Here is a 19,377-nt window from a genome sequence, read left to right as displayed (position 1 = left end):
ATCGAATTAAGAATTTAATTCGATTCTTAATTCGCTCTCATTAGGAATAAAAAAATATATTATTTAATCGAAGTTATTAGTTGCTCTATTCTCGCCTAATAAAGGGCTGAAAATGAAGAAAAAAAAAAAATCCTCATTCTTGTATGTAAGCGTATTCAGAAGGGAGTACGTAGAAGAAAAGGAAAAAGTGAGATATACACGCTCAAAATTCTCTCGTCACTCTCTCTCTCAGCTCTCTCTCCCAATTTTGTTCTTCTCTCTCTAAATTTCTAATTTGACCTTCTCTCTCTATCTATCTGCATGGCCAATCCGGAATCCAAATTTCAAAATTAGGGCTGGAAAACCACTTTTCGAAGATGTAATTTAAGGGCTTTTTGAGGGGTTTGTTATCTTGCCGGAATTTTAGTTAATTGAATCGTAACAACTGTAGAATTGGTGTTAGGGTTTTGTTGGGCATGAAGGGTCCGCTAGATCGAACGAAAGTGGTGCTGCGGCACTTGCCGCCAACAATTTCTCAGTCAAACCTCGTCGAGCATGTTGATTCTCGCTTCTCCGGCCGCTACGGTTGGATTTCTTTTCGACCTGGGAAATCAAGGTAAAGTTTTTTGGTGTGTTTATGTTCATTAAATGCATTGATTGAAGTTATTTTTTGTATTTTTTATATATTTTCTGGGTTTTGTAAATAGTTAATTTCGGGTTTATCATGTAATTGAGAAGTTTATACGTGTGCAGGGTGTTTGATACTACTTAGTTTCTGCTGAATTCTTTACGATTCGGGCGTGCATATTCGATTGATTGCGTGATATCTGTGATTTTTTTTTTCTCCGGGTTTTTGTTTTGTGCGGCAAATTTAGGAGCTTAAGTAAGGTTTTGCTATCATAGAGGTCTTCATCGTTTCTTAGATTCTTCACAGTGTAGCTGATAGACTGGCATGCAAGTTCCACATGTATTAGATGAATTTTGTGGTTTGGATTGTCTGGTTGCAAGATACCTTTCTGTTTTGGATTCTCTGACTTTTGTCTTATGTTATTTTCTCATTTGTTTTGTTTTTCTTATTGTCCTTTTTGTTTGGTTTTGTCTCTAATTCTCATTTATGTTCGGTATGGTTTTCTGTGTCAATGGAAGAAGTTTTGTTGTAATCTGGATGTGTGATCATGGTAGTATTCAATTATTTGCTGAAAAATTTATGCTTTGGATGACGATTAATCTGTCGAAAAAGATGGTATTAAAATGGCACTAGAATCCCGGAAAAGTAGTAAGATGCACCTATTTGTTTAGATTTTTTTGGTGGGGACTATGTCCTTTTGCCATGAATAAGTGCCATATCAGATATTCTAGCTCTTGTATCATTGACATATTTCCTATTTCTATTTTCTCTCTGAAGTCTTGCATTTCCCATTTGCAGCCTAAGGCAACCTATATATTCTAGAGCTTACATTGACTTTAATACACCAGAAGATGTAATCGAGTTTGCTGAGTTTTTCAATGGCCATATTTTCGTCAACGAGAAAGGTAAGGTTCAAGAATGCATTGAGGTGGTTTAATATTCTTGATTAAAATATGGTGGTCTGTTCGTTATTTAGGTTTTTCTCGCTTCATTATATTTTATGCTTGGTTGAACCTATGATGGCCTTTTTGAGTTAATGAAGACAACCTTATTTGTTTAGAATCTTCTTCTTATCTGTAAGACAATTCACAAAATTTGTTCAATGACTGAATGCTCGGCCGCTCTTTTTATCCCTATAGGAACTCAGTTTAAAGCAATTGTTGAGTATGCTCCTTCACAACGTGTTCCAAAGCAGTGGTCAAAGAAGGATGGACGCGATGGGACTCTATTGAAAGGTAATATTTGTGTCTGCTTATTGCACGTGGCTCAGGTGCTTTCATCCACCCGGTTATGGCTTGTGCTAATTTGTCGACAAAAATGTGTAGATCCTGAATATTTGGAGTTCCTTGAATTTATTGCAAAGCCCGTTGTGAATCTTCCTAGTGCCGAGATACAATTGGAGCGAAAGGAAGCAGAACGAGCAGGTTGGTCTTAAATATATACTCTCGTATGTTGAAATGTAGCAGACATGTGACACATGTTCATGTGTATATAAAGTAAAAACAGTTTTTTAGTTGAATCAAATGCTCACTTTGTTTTAGGTGCTCCAAAGAATGTTCCCGTTGTTACTCCTTTAATGGACTATATTCGTCAGAAAAGAGCTGCAAAGGGTGGAGCTCGGGTAAGAATTCCGTCACTTTTTTCTTGCAACTAATTTGTTTTCTCCTCTAAAAGAAAAAAGACTAGCAGCTGAATTATGTACCTGATGAATTCACGAAAATTTTCACTCTGGATAGATCACATCTGGACACAGCGGTGCCTGTCGGGGGGGCTGGGGAGGGGGTGGTTGTAAATATGGGTCGTTGCCCCCAAGTTATTGGTTGTTCTTATATTGATATAAAAAAAATTCCTTTCAGATTTTGAGTTTCAGTGTTTAGTGTAATATCTTATTGAAATAATTTATTGATTTTTATTTGAATACCTTATTGGCTTAGTTAGAATTTTTTGCATGCTCGATATTTTATTTTATTGGGATTAATAGTGTTTTTTTTATTTATATATATATACTTGAGTTAAGAAAAATAGTAAAAAATCTAGGAACTTAATAGAGCTCGACTCATTTAGAGAGCTGGAGATATAGGTTCTATTATTCGAAAGTATGCGTTAAAACAATGAAAAATAATACGATTAGAATTTAGAAATAGTACTTATTTTGGCAATGTATTGTGAATACCCTTAAAATCGTTCGGGAAGGCTGCCCCCAAAACCTCGAAATCGTTCACCCTTTCTGGAGGGCAACCAGATAGATCCAACTGAATGAAAATTGGGAATCTGTAGCTTTGATTTATCATTTATATGTACTGAGGTCAAAGAAAAAGATTTGACCTTGAAAGCATGTGTGAAGCGTGAGCGAAATTGTGTACTTACCACAGACGATAGGTACCAAGCAGGTAGTGGCATGATAAGGCTTAGTACTATAGTAATTTTATAGAGTTCATGGCATCTTAGTCAGAGGTTTTTGGTGGTTGCGTTGAAATAGTATCAAAAATAAATTGCTCAACAAAATATTCTTCCTTTTCATATTTTCTGCTGGTTTTTTAAATGTTTTTGTTTGAGGCTATGACTTCTCCCAGCACCAAAAGATCCGGGAAGCCTGACCCTGTTTGGGAAAAAACTATGTCTTAGTCATCTTTTAAGTTAGAATGTGGATTGAATTTTGAATTTATTGGACCTATTTGCATAATAGAGTCTCTTTTATCTTTTCATGGATAATTGTATGGTCATCTATGTTCTCCTTGCCTCCTCTTTTAGCAAAACTCTTAAATTAATTTCAAACATGTGCCTTATTTTCATTCAACCTTTAGCAGAGAACTGTTTTGAATGGGAAGCCAGCTAGAAGAGTCGGTGGGACGCCATCCAGGAATCTAGTCTCAGGTTCTTCAAGAAGAGGCTCTGAGAAGAGGAGGACTAACACTACTATGGTAAATTGTTTAGTCAATTGTGCTTTTGATTATCAGATAGTTTTGATGGGGTTGGAACTCCCGCCCTATGTCGTTGATTTCTTTACCTCGAAATTCTTCGAGCTGTGGATCCATTTATTGCATGTCAGTGTATTATTTGCACACAAAAAGGGAAATTAGTAGTTGGGTTGACCCGAAATAGTTCTGTGCATAATTGGCATCATGGCCTACATGTCACAAGCAAATTGAATCCGAATCACAAAGGAACTCATCGTGCTTTGTTAATTTAACCTTATAATTTGTTTAATAAAGAAAATGCTTATTGATCAGCTTGTTTGCACTATTTTTTAATTCCGTTCACATGTTTCTGCACTCGTAACTATTGTGATGTAGCATCGGAATACTATTAAAGTTTTTAATGTGTTATTCGATTTGATGGTTGTAGTGTTAATGTTCCACTTAACTGTATTTTGAGCAGTATGTTTTGAGGGACAATTCCAAGATTGTAACCAGCAAAGAAAATTCAGCTTATTCACTGATTTCTAAACAAGACGATCAACAGCTCGTCGACAAGTCTGTCAATTCAACAGCTGTGTCAGGAAATGAAGCACTGGAAGGGGAGAGAGGTACGTCTGGTTGTTGGATTTCAATTACCCCATGATGATAACATGCATCTTGCTTTTGTTTCATTATCATAGTTTTAATTTGTATAATATATCTGAATGTTTGAAAATATTTGTCGAGATGATGTTATCCTATGCATTATTTTGGTAACTGAATTTCTGGTAATATCTGCAAAGTGGATAATTGGTTACATCTCCGAGTTCTCGTCAGGATTTATTTGTTGTTTATTTCTGTAAGGTCCCATATGCTTTATTTATCTGTTTAATGCAGTCTCTTAATAGGTGCATCATGCATGTTTAGGAGAATATACAATTCTATTGTATATGTAATACTGAAGTACAATATTGTGGCTAACTGGGAATCTTGCCTACCTCTTAAATGCTCTTCATTATTATTTTCTGATGGTTGTAACATTTGATTATAAATCATCACCATGGAATGGGAGCTATTGGAATTAATATTTATGGAACAGATATTAACCTTCCCTTTTAATTAATTTTGATTATGGCCAGATGCAATATGATGTGTTATTTATGACAGTTCGAAAGAAACGATATTACTTGGTTATGCGTGCCAGCTATGCAGTTCGTCTTATTCTTTGCATTTCGAACAATGGCATATTATAGTAAGGAAAATGAGGAAAAACTAGATCAAGCATGAAATTAATGTAAACATAATGACGAGAATCAGTTGATCTAATTTTGTTTTAATTTCCCTTTTTGTTAATATGCGAGAATGAGAACGATGATTTATTTTATCTTGCTTTTTCTGCATCTAGTATTCTAAAATGTCTTAAATTCTAGGGGGCTTTTGCTATAGAAAATTCAAGTTTTTCCTGTGTTACAACATTTTGTACTGCTTTAATTTGGTGCAATTTGATTTCTTTTAGGAGGCTCGGGATCCATTGGAACTGGGAAGAAAGTCCTGCTTCTGAAAGGGAAAGAAAAGGAAATATTCAATGTAAGCTCCAAATCATAAATTCAGCACAATAGTCTTTTTCTTTTTTTCTTGGAAAAGTCGTTTTTGTCTAAGTATGAACAAGCTACCGTAATTTCTGAATGAAGAAATATAATTTCTTGTGTGTCAATTATGGAGCATAATGGGCAGACTGAGAAACAAACTTCCAATACATTCACAATGCCACTACCTAATTGATGTATCGTTGTCGAATAAGTATGTTCCTAGTATGGAATAAATCCATTTGATTGCACGATAGTCATCAGTTTTTATTGCCTAGATTAGTGGTTCAAGGTTATAGTGAATAAAGCCCATGATTTATATCTTCTATTTATTCTGCAGGCCTCTGGCAGTTCGTTACTGCATCAAAATGCAGAAACGCCTTCTAAAACTTCACACATTTCTGCGTCTTCCAAACAAAATCCGAGGCGTGACGCTAGTGGAAGGATCATACGTAGCATTCTTCTTAACAAGGATACTAGCCAAGGTCAACCATCAATGGGGACTCAGTCAGAACTGCGAGTCCAGAATTCGCTTCAGGACAAGGACAAAAGACCTCCTCGTCCCCCGAGCATGCAGTTGTTGCAGAAGGATACAAATGGGGCCTCGGAGGGTAAGATAGTCCACAACGATTTGCATGCTGTGCCTACGGAAAAGCAGGAAAGACGAACAAAGAACAAGGATAGGCCCGATCGTGGTGTATGGGCTCCTCTTCGACGTTCAGATGGATCACATGCAAGCGATGACTCGTTATCATCTTCTGGTTCCCAAACATCTCAAGTAGTGGATCCTGCAGAAGGTACATGACACAAGAAAAGAAATTTTCTCTCGGGATTCAAATATGCCTACTGAAACGATTATTTTCTTTGACCCACCCACTTCTTTGGAATTGACAAATTCGTCTAATTGCTAAAGGTGCCTTCGATTGTTTTGTAATCAAGGTTTGGGTTTCTTCGACTTTTTCAGGAACTCGTGTTGAAAGGAAACATGACATGCCGGTTGCCCGTGGTGGTGATTATAGGTCTACTGGAAGTGGTCGTGGTAACAATTACTCTGCTGACAATGGTTTGTTTTATCTCCAGAGTTCGATTTATATATTCTTTTAATCGTTTGCCTTCGTTGTTTGCATACTAACGGTGGTATGAAATGCTATAGGTTCTTCTTATAGGGGTAGGCGCGGCTCAGCTTATATTGTCAAGGATGGGGATGCATATTCTACTGTAGAGGGGAAACCCTTGAAGAAAGTAGGTGCTTCTGTCTATGGTTCGAACGAGGTACGCTAATAATCTGAGTGCTCTCGATCAACTTTATTTGTTTAGATTGTCTATTTACTGATCTTTTTTATCTCCACACACTTTCAGAAACGAGTGTGGGTCCAAAAGTCCGGTTCCGGTTCATAGTTTTGTTGCATATCGGCTATAAGGTGACATTACAGCTGTCCATCTCCAATGAGTCTGGCCTTCGAGAACACCAGAGGCGGGCCCCGCCCCTGTTGTGATGTCGTAGTTAGGGGATCAGAACTGCTTTCACTCAGTGTCTTTCAGCGTCGATTCTTCAGCACCTTCGACGACGTCGTTCGCCTCCCTCATTAAATTGAAATTGAAAACCTCCGCCTGCGACGCAGAACGTTTTCATCTTACAATACGTACTTCCAACATCAGATTTCAAGGCATAAGCTGTCGGGGAAGAGAAGGCATAAGCCGACTTCCGGTGTCTTTTTTTTTTATTTTAAATAATAACTAACTGTGTTTTTATTTTCAACGGACATTGCAATAGGATCTACAAAAAACGTTGTTTTATGTGTGTATAATTGAGTGCAGAGTAGTCGGAATAGAATTTCTGAATTCCGCCGACTCCCATTCGAAAATATCCGAATCTGGAACCGTGTTTTTCATTCCGATTTCCGAAGTTTTGATTTATGATTTTTCCGTTTTTTTTTTGAATAAAATTGGAAATATATATAAAATTATTGGAAATTACGCGATCCAATTTTTCAATAAAATATGAATATGAAAGGGCTAAATAAACTAAAATCTTAGAAAATATTAATTGGTATTAGTAACTCTATGTTGCAATTTTTATTTCATTAAAACTCTCTTTGCATTTTGTTGTTTTGGTTTTATTTATTGTGTTTTCTTAATTTTTTTTTGGTATTTTCTTGCATTCTGGTAGAAAATTCCAAAAAAGAATTGAATTTTTTTCTGAAAATTCTCATTATATTTGAATTTAGTACAAGAGGTTTATAAACTAATGCAATTTCCAAAATTCTTGAAATTTAATAGATGTTGACATATAATTGGTCATTAGTATATGGATTTACAAATCTAAATAACCATGAATATTTGCAATTGGAGAAGAAATGAATTGTACATTAACTTGAAGTCAGCACACATAAGTTGTGGAGCCTTTAGTACAAAATGGGCTAAATAATTGCCGTAAATTTGAATGCTTTTTGAAAATATATTTTTATGATACAATCACTTTATGATGTTATTCAAAATACTCGACATGCATCATATGGATGCAATTACCGCATGTCTACATGGATTATAAAATTAATGAAGAACTGATAATGCCTTGTGCATATAATCAGAGGTCTCGTGAGTTAGACTCTAGAAATAATTTACATATTATAATATCCTAAAAAATATGGTACATTCACCTGAGTGAATGCCTTGTTCATGAAAGAAATGATCTAATTTGACTAACCATTATCGTTGTATAGATGTGAATGACCTAAATATTGTGGAGACTCACGAAGAGCTTATAAAGACAGTTAATTATTTGGTGACATAACTTGAGATGAGAAATCTTGAACGGGCCAAATTTATCTCGAAAAGAAGATCTATCAAATGAAATTTTTCCACTAATACATAAGAGATGGATGTAATTAAATATCTTTTAAGCCTCGAAAACATGACCAAAGAATTGCGAGTTCCAAAAGCTATGTTGTTGGAGAGATATACCTCTAATGCGAAGATATTGGAGTAGTGTAAAATGTGTATTACACTATCTTTATGAAAAAACTCGTGGATCTTAAAGCGGATACAGTTGGCTATATCAAAGTCAAAGAATAACTTACCATACTCATATATCGCAGTTTTGCCAACTACATCATTAAGAAGATGATCAAAATTCATATGTCGAAATCAAGGGGAGTGTGATTACTACTTATAACACTGTACTATTTTGCCTTCGACCAAGTTTTTTTCCCGATAAGTTTTTTTAGCAAGGTTTTAACGAGCCAGTGTCACGCTATCAAAATTTGTATGGATATGTACTATTTTCTCCTTCGAATATATATTTGTCCCAATAAATTTCCCTAACAAGATTTTTAACGAGACATATTGCATTAGTTTTAGACATCCAAGAGGGAGTATTGTGTAAACTATGTGGATGCCTAGCCATAAGTTACAAAAGTCATTAGTGTGTACATATAGAGGAGGTGTTCAAAAATAGTTTAAGACCTATTTAATTTCTAGTAATTTATGACATTTGATGGTTTTTCCTGTCCTATAAGTCCAGTTTGTACGCACAAAAATAACAAGAGAATAATATTTCACTTCTCTCCATATATCTCTTTGCTTTATTTCATTTCTTCCTAGTTTTATAATAATTGGTTAATTGTAATACTTTTAATAATATAACAAATAATATTGTCGATTTAGAAGTATTGCAATTTGCAAGGATGATATTTTGTTTTATTTTCGCGCAATTCATTTGTTTCAACACATAAGATAAGTCTAAACATGATGATGGATATGTGTAAAATTATTCAAAATTAGGGATGGTAAACGAGCCGAGCCGGATCGCGAACTCGATGAGCCAGCTCGACAAAGGCTCGAACTCGAACTCGGGTTTTTCGAGCTCGAGCTCACGAGCTGCCCTTTATATATATATATATATATATATATATATATATATATATATATATATATATATATATATATATATATATATATATATATATATATATATATATATATATATATATATATATATATATATTATTAAATAAATAGTAGATAGTCTATAATAATAAATATTTCTAGTATTTAGATAGAAACAAATCTATATTACTTAGATAATTCATAATAATATAAAATATTATAATAACAATATAAAAATTAAAAAAAAATATAACTAGAGTTCGTTATTTATTTTATAATTTTTTTCATTTTAAATAAATAAATTTTAATAAAAATTAAATGATTTTAATTAAAAATTAAATAATAAAAAAAAACCCTAAATGAGTTCGAACTTGTCAAAATTGGCTCGAGCTCGAGCTCGAGCCAAAAAAAAAAAAATAACTCGGTGAGCTCGAGCTCGGCAACATTGGACTCGAGCTCGAGCTCGAGCCGGCTAAAACAGCCGAGCTCGGCTCGTTCACACCCCTATTTAAAACCAATTATTTTAATAACTCAGAAACAATTATAGACTGTAATCGAATATAAATTAAATTAATTTCTAAAATATCTAATAAGAAAGAAATTCTTAGAAATGATAAGGTGTCATAATTGAATTATAGATTTTAATTATAAAAAAAAAAAAAAAAGATTTAATGACCACGTCTCCAGTTCAGACAATCTTCTACCAGATTTATTTTAGATAATTATTTATATATTTAAAATCGTGGTGATCAATTGTAAGTTTCAATTTCTCAATAATTTTATTCTATGTTTTTATGTTTATCTTAAATCATGGAAGAATCATCTGATTTATACAAATAATTGCTAGTTTGTTTTGTGTAGATTTCGTGGTTGTACTTACTTTTAAGCTATTATTCATGCTGGAGAATTATTTATTTATTTTTCGGGTTGATAATATTTCACAGGAAATATATATAATATGGTTAGGGGTGCAAGTTGGAACGGATTTTTCAATTTCCGCCGGTTCCGATCCAAAAAAATTCCGATTTTGGAACAACTTTTTTCATTCCGACTTCCGAAGTTCCGATTTCCGAAATTTTCCGATTTTTTTGGATTGGAATTGGAATTATATAAAATAAATTTGGAAGTTCCGATTTCTGATCCGATTTAATTCCGAAAAATTCCGATTTTTTCCCGAAAAATACACCTATAAATAGTATATATTATATAATACTTATTTTCCGAAAAATACACCTATACGTTTTGTTTTAGGATTTTGACATAATGAATTGTTGTTAGAAGTTTTATTGGATATTATGCTGTGTTTATTTTTATTTATTTTTTTGAACTGAAATTTAGTAGTTATTAGTTTTACTTTTATCGACGTGGATGCTCTTATTTTCGAAAAATTATGAACATTTTAGAAAATTTCGGCTGAATTTTGAAATTTTAAAGCTTATGTGATTTCCGATTTTTTTCCAAAATTCCGAAATTTCCGGGCCTTTTGGAATTGGAATGAATTTTTAGATTCCGAAAATTTTGGAATTGGAATTGGAATTGATTTTGTACTTCCGAATTTTTTTGAAAATTTTCCGAAAAGACTAATTCCGATCCGATCCATCCGACTTTCACCCCTAAATATGGTCCTTGAATGTTATATATAATTGGCTCCGTCACCTTTTTAACCAAATAATTGGTGATCATGTTGACAATAAGAAGAAGTGGGCTAAGGTTGACTTTGTCGTCGTCGTCAACGCATCAAATCAGAGATAGACCAATTATGGTTTCGTGAAAGAAGCTACTACCGGATGCGGAATCTTTTCGTGAAAGACGGATGCGGAATCTTTTCGTGAAAGACGATCAATTATGTTTTTGTCGTGTGATATATGGGGAACCGTTAATTGATATATGAATTTTGGAGGACTATGGAAATTAGAGTTGGGTTAGAAAGTACGTTGTTAATCTCGACTGGGACAAGAACATTTCACTCGCATGTGTTAGTGTTGATACTTATTTAAGAGTTATCAGCATTAGAAACAACGAGTTGGTGTTCTTCTGGAAGTACCGAGGAATATTTTCGTATCATTTGAAATTAAATACGGTTGAGAAACTTTATTTGAACAAGTCGGAAATGGATGATAGTATCGATACTTATTATGATTGGACATGTGGCTTCGAGGCCTATAACGAAACCACGAGTACGTGGCTCAGTGGACAGCCGGTGAATCGATTATTTTGATTCATGAAATTATCGTTTACGTTGGATTGTTGTTTTGTTAAATGATGCTCTTTTAGTTACCAATATTGCTGCTTCTTTCTTTTTTCACATTGATGTAGTAGGCGTAATTATTGAAGGGTGTATTGCATGTCAATTGACCTAGGTTCCAATTCGTCGGCCGCGGGTTTCTTCATTACCAAAAAAAATAAATAAAAATTTGTCGGCAGCGGATTCCTTCATTACAAAAAAATAAATAAATAAAAACAACCCTAAGCTGATGGTTCTTTGTGTTTGGTTTTAAGCGGCTTTAAGTTCAAATTGAAAATAAATTATTGTTATAGCAATTTAAATTTTCATGTTTTAAATTGGACAAATCCAAACAATATATATGTTATTTTCTTTATGTTGAATATGCCCGGTGTTTGTTATTTGCTTCATTGAACCTCTTTACTTAATTTGTTAATCTTACGTTTTAATGGAATGATTTTTAGAGATAAAATTGGAATTATTGGCAAGAAAAAAATTCTCTCTTTTCCATCGGATCTGATTTTCTTTCTTTGTTGTTTGATGTTGTTGTAGCAAGATGGGAATTTACTTTCCTATGTGGAGCTAAAATTTTGGATAATTTCTATGCTACACCCGGTGAAGGTTACACCAGGTGATTTTTTACCATTGATCTACACACACCAATGTGGGTGTGTGTGTGTGTTTGTGTCTACATGAATGGTATAAATCTACCCAGTATATTTCACCTGGTGTAGCATAGTATAAACCAAAATTTTGTGGTATGTTCGTTTTTTAATTTAATGAAATTGACTTAATTTGAGGCTATTGAAGTGGGGATTAATTTGGTTAATTGATTATAATCTATAATAATGTCTTGTTTAGATTTCAATCTATGATCAGGTGGTATTTTTTTTTTCTTATTTTTCACAACTTTTTTTATTTTCGATATTATAATTTCCTTTACCTTCTAAAGAAGGTTGATGGTGAAGGGGTAGGAGTAGAGAAAATGAGGGACAAAAATAGTACAAAATAAAATAATTTCTTAATGGTTTTAAGAAGGGGAAAAAATGGAACTGCATTGGACAAATATAAATTGGGTGGGAAGAATTTAATTTAACTATATTGGTTTTGTGTTCATTTTACTATTATCTTTTATTTCACATCATGCTAAGTTATATTTTAAGTAAAAATTGCAACTTTTACTTTTGCTCGAAATCTGCCTTCAATTGGTGATTTTACAATCCTACTCATATTTTTGCAATTATCAACTTCTTCACTTTTTATTAGCGTATATATTATTATTATTATTATTATTATTATTATTATTTATTATAGTTACTTTGTGTAATAGATTAGAGTTTCCTACATGTAATTATATATATAATTAATATACGTGAGAGAAATAATTTTTTCTTTCCAATATACATAAAGATGCAATATCCTAGTTCAGAATTGATTAATATATGTGGGAGTAATAATTCTCTCTTTCCAATATACAAAAGATGCAATATCCTTGATATTTAGTTCAAAATATTTCCAATATAAAGTAATCCTTAATAAATAATATACAATTGGACGAGTTTAATACTAGTAGTGGCGGTTCATTTAAAATTATTTACAATAATATTATTTGACATCTTATATATATAATATAAGAGCAACTCCAATGGGGAGATATCAAAATGAAGCATTAAATATTCATTTGATACTTGATATAATACTTTGATACTTCTTGAAAAAAAATTCACTCCAACCACGAGTATCAAATAGGTTATCAAATTTTAAATATATGAATAATTATTTTTTTAAATGCCACGTGTCAAATTGTGATTGGTTAATGGAGTGGTTATATTTTTGATACCTCATTTTCCAGGGAGTATTTTTGCACCTCGGGGTGGTTGAGTATCAAAATAATTCTCCATTTAATGCTTCCGTTGGAGAAGGATTTTTTTATTTTAGAGCATCAAAGTGGTAGTTTTTTAGTTTGATACCTCATTTAGTGCCTCCATTGGAGTTGCTCTAAGAAAACAGACTACAGTATTCTCTGTGGTTTGATAAATTTTTAATTAAAATTTCTAAATTCATAAAAAAACATAATTATTGATTTTCCCTTTAATTTTTTAAAAGTATATACTCCCAAAAGGCAAAAACTGCACAATCACAAATATTAGGGAATTAATCAATAATATATAGGTATCAAATCATAAATTGCAATATCTATAAATTAGTCGTAAATTGCAATATCCATAAGTCAAAGTAAAAAACATACTCATAAATTGCAATATCCAATTTTTGTCAGACAATTAATTTTGGACAAGTAAGGATAACTAGTTACCAAAAAGAAATCATTCAAATCCATACAAAATGAACTAGTCTAATACATATGAAAGTGCATTTTCCTAAATCTTAATTTAACTCGTGCTTGAAAAATCACTTAGTTGACTGAAATAATCTCTAATCTAATTTTTTTCCTCTTTAACCATAGACCATTATCCTTGCCACTTCCATCAACACTCAGCCATATTCTTCATTAAGTCATTTAATTTTTCTTTAGCATAACTCTAAATAAAAGAGCAAACAACATTATATTTAGATCCTATGCCACCTCAAGTATGTTGAATAGTAAAAACATTATAACATCATACCTTATGTAGGCATGTGTAGGCCGTCATACATTTGGCCAAGAGTGAATCCGTGCGACTTCTTTTGAGCATTATTTGTGTCGTTAACCTAATAAGTAGTTAAAAATGATAACTAAAAATAAATAATTGAAAGTGTAATTATAAGAGAAGAGTTTTAAGAGAATTTACCCCAATGGATGATAAACATCCAACCGAGTAAAACGATCAAGCATACCAATGAAACCACAAGACACACTACGAGATAGCGGTCCACATCCTCCTTAAACTGGCCATGCTCAAGTGTACTCAACAAAATCGACACTTTAGCTTTGGCCGATTCGAGTTTTGCAGCATTGTGTCGCAACAAATTTTGTCCGACTTCATCGTTTACCGCATTGCGTCCCGTTAAATTCTTGTGAATTGTATTAACGTTATCCAATACTCTATCAAGTTGGTTCAGGTCACTGATCAACGATGATCTGCTCCGATCTATTAAATTTAAATTTCATTCAAAAGTTCTGCACTCGTTCTGTGCCATCGTGTGAACAAAGGCAGCTAGGGTAACATAGGCGACTAGAAAGAGCAACAAAATAACATACAGAGCCCAAAAAAAGTCTTTAAGAACTCCGCTCGATGTGAGTGCGAACATGGCCGCAATGAATGTCAGAAAGGCCACTAAACAAATGTTGAGGAGTGTGTACACTAGACATGGCCATGGGCCGGTTCACGGTTCATTTTTCCGGAACCGGAACCGGCCCGTACTACACACACTTCGGTGGGCCGGGTCGGCCCGCCAGTTCACTCCGGTCTCGGGCCTATCCGGACTGATTCCGGGTCGGCCCAAAAATTTGGATTTATATATATATATATATATATATATATATATATATATATATATATATATATATATATATATATATATATATATATATTGAAAATACTTCATGGATAAATAAATTAAAAGAATTATTTTTAAATATGAAGAAAAACAAAAGAAAATAAATAAAATAACTTGAATCTAATTTTAGAAAAATTGGTGTGTGAGGGTATTTATCTGAAAAAATGGGGGAGAAAATTCAAAAAATATCAACTAACGGTCGGTTCAGGTTTTTAAGCTTTTTCAGCTTTTTATTTATTTATTAATTTTTGTTTTAATTTCGGGTGAACCGCCGGGCCGGCCCGGCGGTTCACGGTTCACATATTTCAAGAACCGGGCCAGACCCGAGGGACACGCGCCGGTTCACGGTTCCACAATCGGTTCACCGGTCAACGGGCCGGTCCGTTTTGTCAACGGGCTGGTTTGGGCCACTCCGGGCCGAAAACCGGCCCATGTCTGTGTCTAGTGTACACACTACTGCAATTCAGAAGTCTCTTCATTACCGAAGGTAGTCCTTCTCAACTCAACCTTCAATCCTCGTCAGCAGATGTAGTAATATGCCGGCTAAAATTTTCAAACAATGTACACAGATATTAATGATTAATAATGAACAAATAAATTGAAACATAAATTGGTAACTAATTACCAATAGATGTATGGCCGACAAAAGGAGCAATGTTGAGCAAGTGATTCTGCTCATTCTCATTCTCAGCATTATCGTTAACTCTCTCAATCAGCTCTTGTTCCAGATTGTAAGCCCTCTCAGTAAGCTGCTGTTGTGCCAAATTGTCAACCCTCGCAGTAAGCTGCAGTGCCAAATTGTCAACCTTCTTACTAAGTGCATCTCTCTATTTTTCAACCCTCTCAGTAAGCTGCAGTGCTAAATTGTCAACCCTCTCAGTAAGCTGCAATGCCAAATTGCCAACACTCTCAGTAAGCTGCAGTGCCAAATTTTCAGCCCTATCACTAAGTGCATCTCTCTGTTTTTCAACCCTTTCAGTAAGTTGCAGTGCCAAATTGCCAACGATCTCACTAAGTGCATCTCTCTGTTTTTCGTAATCCGCATATTTTTGATTTTTTATATTCTCAATAACCACTTCCAGTTTCTCAACCCTTTGTACCACCAAGTAATTTGAAAAGTTTCCAATAAAAAATAAAAATAAAAATAAAAATTAGAAGATCGTCGAGAAATTAATAATACTCATACTATGTTTACTACTTTACTACTTACGGGAAGAATAAGAAGGAGGAGGAGGAGGAATGTTAATCTCCTCCTCAATCTCGTGGTGACTCGGTTGGTGACTCGTACTAGGATGGACGTTGTCAACGTAATCTATCTAGCGGCCGTATTTCTCATTAATGGGCAAACCATCTTTTTCATTTTAAATGAACAGAAAAAATAATACACATTGAATAAATAAAATAAAATAAAATAAAATAAACAAATCACTGACACAACAAGTATATTAAACTGCCTGTTGAAGAAGATTGACCTCTGGCTTGATTCTCGACAGCTACATCGAAGTTTAGGAAAAAAAAAACTATTATTACTTTAGACGAGCTAAATAAATATTAACGTATTATATTCCCCAATGTGTAAAGTCATTTAATTTTTATTTTGCTTAACTCCAAATAAGAGAGCAAACGACACCATATCTGAATCCTATGTCACCTCAAGTATGTCGAATAGCAAAAAAATTATAACACCATACCTTACGTAGGCATGTGTAGGCAGTCATACATTTGGCCAAGAGTGAATCCGTACGACTTCTTTTGAGCATCATCTGTTTCATTAATTTAATAAGTAGTTTAAAATGATAAATAAAAATAAATAATTGAAAGTGTAATTATAAGAGAAGAGTTTTAAGAGAATTTACCCCAATGGATGATAAACATCCAACCGAGGAAAACGATCAAGCATACCAATGAAACCACAAGACACACTACGAGATACCGGTCCACATCCTCCTTAAACTGGCCAGGCTCAAGTGTACTCAGCAAAATCGACACTTTATCTTTGGCCGTTTCGAGTTTCGCAGCACTGTGTCGCGACAAATTTTGTCCGACTTCATCGTTTATCGCATTGGGTCCCATTAAATTCTTGTGAATTGTATTAACGTTATCAAATACTCTTTCAAGCTGGTTCACGACAATGATCAACGATGATCTGCTCCGCTCTAATAAAATTAATTTCCATTCAAATGTTCTGCACTCATTCTGTGCCATCGTGTGAACAAAGGCAGCTAGGGTGTCGTAGGCGACTAGAAAGAGCAACAAAATAACATACAGAGCCCAAAATGAGTCTTTAAGAACTCCGTTCGATGTGAGTGCGGACATGGCCGCAATAAATGTCAAAAAGGCCACTAAACAACTGTTGAGGAGGGTGTACACACTTATGCAAAGATCTTTTGCAGGAATCTCTTCATTACCGAAGGTAGTCCTCCTCAGCTCTAAACCTTTAATCTTCGTCAGCATATGTAGTAATATGCGGGCTGAAACTTTCAAACAAAGTACACAGATATTAAGGATAAATAATCAACAAATAAATTGAAACATAGATTGGTAACTAATTACCATTAGATTTATGGTCGACAAGAGAAGCAATGTTGAGCAAGTGACTTTGCTCATTCTCATTCTCAGCATTATCGTCAACTCTCTCAATCTTGTTCCACATTGTCAGCCCTCTCAGTAAGTTGTTGTGCCAAATTGTCAACCCTCGCAGTAAGTTGCAGTGCCAAATTGTCAACCTTCTCACTAAGTGCATCTCTTTGTTTTTCAACCCTCTCAGTAAGCTGCAGTATCAAATTGTCATCACTCAGTGCCAAATTGTCAACCCTCTCAGTAAGCTGCAGTGCCAAATTGTCAACCCTCTCACTAAGTGCATATCTCTGTTTTTCAACCCTCTCAATAAACTGTAGTGCCAAATTGACAACCCTCTCACCAAGTGCATCTCTCTGTTTTTCCAGAGTCTCGTAATCCGCATATCTTTGATTTTTTATATTCTCAATAACCGCTTCAGTTTCTCAACCCTTTGTACCACTAAGTAATCTGAAAATTTTCCAAAATAAAAATAAAAATAAAAATAAAAATTAGAAGATCGTTGAGAAATTAATAATACTAATATTGTGTTTACTACTTTAGTGCTTACTGGAAGAATAAGAATAAGAAGGAGAAGGAGGAGGAGGGTTAATCTCCTCCTCAATCTCGTGGTGACTCGGTTGGTGACTCGTATTAGGATGGACGTTGTTAACGTGATCTCTCTGACGGCCGTATTCCCAAATTGAATAAATAAAATAAAATAAATAAATCACCGACACAACAAGTATATTAAATTACTTGTTGAAGAAGATTGATATTTGGCTTGATTCTCAACCGCTACAGCGAAGTTTAGGGAAAAAAAAACTATTATTACTTTAGACGAGCTAAATAAATATTAATCTATTATATTCCCCAATGTGTAAAGTCATATAGTTTTTCTTTTGCTTAACTCCAAATAAGAGAGCAAATAACACCATATCTAAATCCTATGTCACCTCAAGTATGTTGAATAGCAAAAAAATTATAACATCATACCTTACGTAGGCATGTGTAGGCCGTCATACATTTGGCCAAGAGTGAATCCGTACAACTTATTTTGAGCATCATCTGTGTCATTAATTTAATAAGTAGTTAAAAATGATAAATAAAAATAAATAATTGAAAGTGTAATTATAAGAGAAGAGTTTTAAGAGAATTTACCCCAATAGATGATAAACATCCAACCGAGAAAAACGATCAAGCATACCAATGAAACCACAAGACACACTACGAGATAGCGGTCCACATCGTCCTTAAACTGGCCAGGCTTAAGTGTACTCAGCAAAATCGACACTTTATCTTTGGCCGTTTCGAGTTTCGCAGCATTGTGTCGCGACAAATTTTGTCTGACTTCATCGTTTACCGCATTGGGTCCCATTAAATTCTTGTTAATTGTATTAACGTTATCCAATATTCTATCAAGCTGGTTCAGGTCGACGATCAATGACGATCTGCTCCCCTCTAATAAAATTAATTTCCATTCAAATGTTCTGCACTTGTTCTGTGCCATCGTGTGAACAAAGGCAACTAGGGTGACGTAGGCGACGAGAAAGAGCAACAAAATAACATATATAGCCCAAAATGAGTCTTTCAGAACTCCGCTCGATGTGAGTGCGGACATAGCCGCAATGAATGTCTGAAAGGCCACTAAACAACTGTTGAGGAGTGTCACTAGGCCAAAATGGTCGACTGGCGACGAATTTTGGCGACGAAAATGTCTATTTGGCGACGATTTTTTACTGTTTGCGACGAATTATTTTCGTCGCCAAATCATACCAAAAACGTCGCCAAACGTCCCGTCGCAAGGTCGGCGACGAAAAGTCATTTTCGACGCAACGTTTGGCGACGAATTTCATAAATCGTCACAACATTCGTATTTTCTGGGAAAAAATGTTTTTTAATTTTCGCGACGGATCCTATACTTTCGTCGCTGACCAGTTGCGACGAATAAAGAATAAGTCGCAAACATTGGCGACGAATTATATTTTCGTCGCTATATTCAGCGACGTTTTGTGACGGTTTCGTCGCTACGTTTGTGAAAAATGTTTGCGACTAATAGTCTTTTTCGTCGCAAGGCCACGATTTATTTGCGACGATTTGTTTTATTTATTCGTCGCTAGG

The 19,377-nt window shown here is 34.3% G+C and overlaps 1 protein-coding gene across 2 annotated transcripts; it reads left to right on the top strand.

The window, feature by feature from the left end:
• On the top strand, nt 1-7,036 carry LOC105970134 (regulator of nonsense transcripts UPF3). 2 transcript variants are annotated; one of them, XM_012994933.2, is made up of 12 exons: nt 1-595; nt 1,406-1,512; nt 1,747-1,842; nt 1,933-2,031; nt 2,149-2,228; nt 3,415-3,528; nt 3,986-4,133; nt 5,021-5,091; nt 5,431-5,887; nt 6,055-6,153; nt 6,244-6,362; nt 6,450-7,036. In XM_012994933.2, the coding sequence occupies exons 1-12, from the start codon at nt 456-458 to the stop codon at nt 6,486-6,488; spliced, it is 1,569 nt and encodes a 522-aa protein (XP_012850387.2). In that variant the 5' UTR covers nt 1-455; the 3' UTR covers nt 6,489-7,036. The 2 variants fall into 2 exon arrangements, with proteins under 2 accessions (XP_012850387.2, XP_012850385.2); XM_012994931.2 differs by having other exon boundaries at nt 3,412-3,528.
• The last annotated feature ends 12,341 nt before the right edge of the window (nt 7,037-19,377 follow it).

Source organism: Erythranthe guttata, chromosome 2, assembly GCF_056151865.1.
Source record: "Erythranthe guttata isolate IM_541 chromosome 2, IM_541, whole genome shotgun sequence".
In the NCBI taxonomy this organism is placed as follows: Eukaryota; Viridiplantae; Streptophyta; class Magnoliopsida; order Lamiales; family Phrymaceae; genus Erythranthe; species Erythranthe guttata.
Note: the sequence above shows the minus strand (reverse complement) of the source record. Positions and strands in the feature narration are given on the sequence as shown.

What these genes read in the sequence shown, in the direction of transcription:
- LOC105970134 (XM_012994931.2), top strand. Translation starts at nt 456, where the DNA reads ATGAAGGGTCCGCTAGATCGAACGAAAGTGGTGCTGCGGCACTTGCCG. An exon ending in AAGAAAAGGAAATATTCAAT is followed by an intron (nt 5,092 to 5,430) that starts GTAAGCTCCAAA and finishes TTTATTCTGCAG; the next exon opens with GCCTCTGGCAGTTCGTTACT. An exon ending in AGTAGTGGATCCTGCAGAAG is followed by an intron (nt 5,888 to 6,054) that starts GTACATGACACA and finishes CGACTTTTTCAG; the next exon opens with GAACTCGTGTTGAAAGGAAA.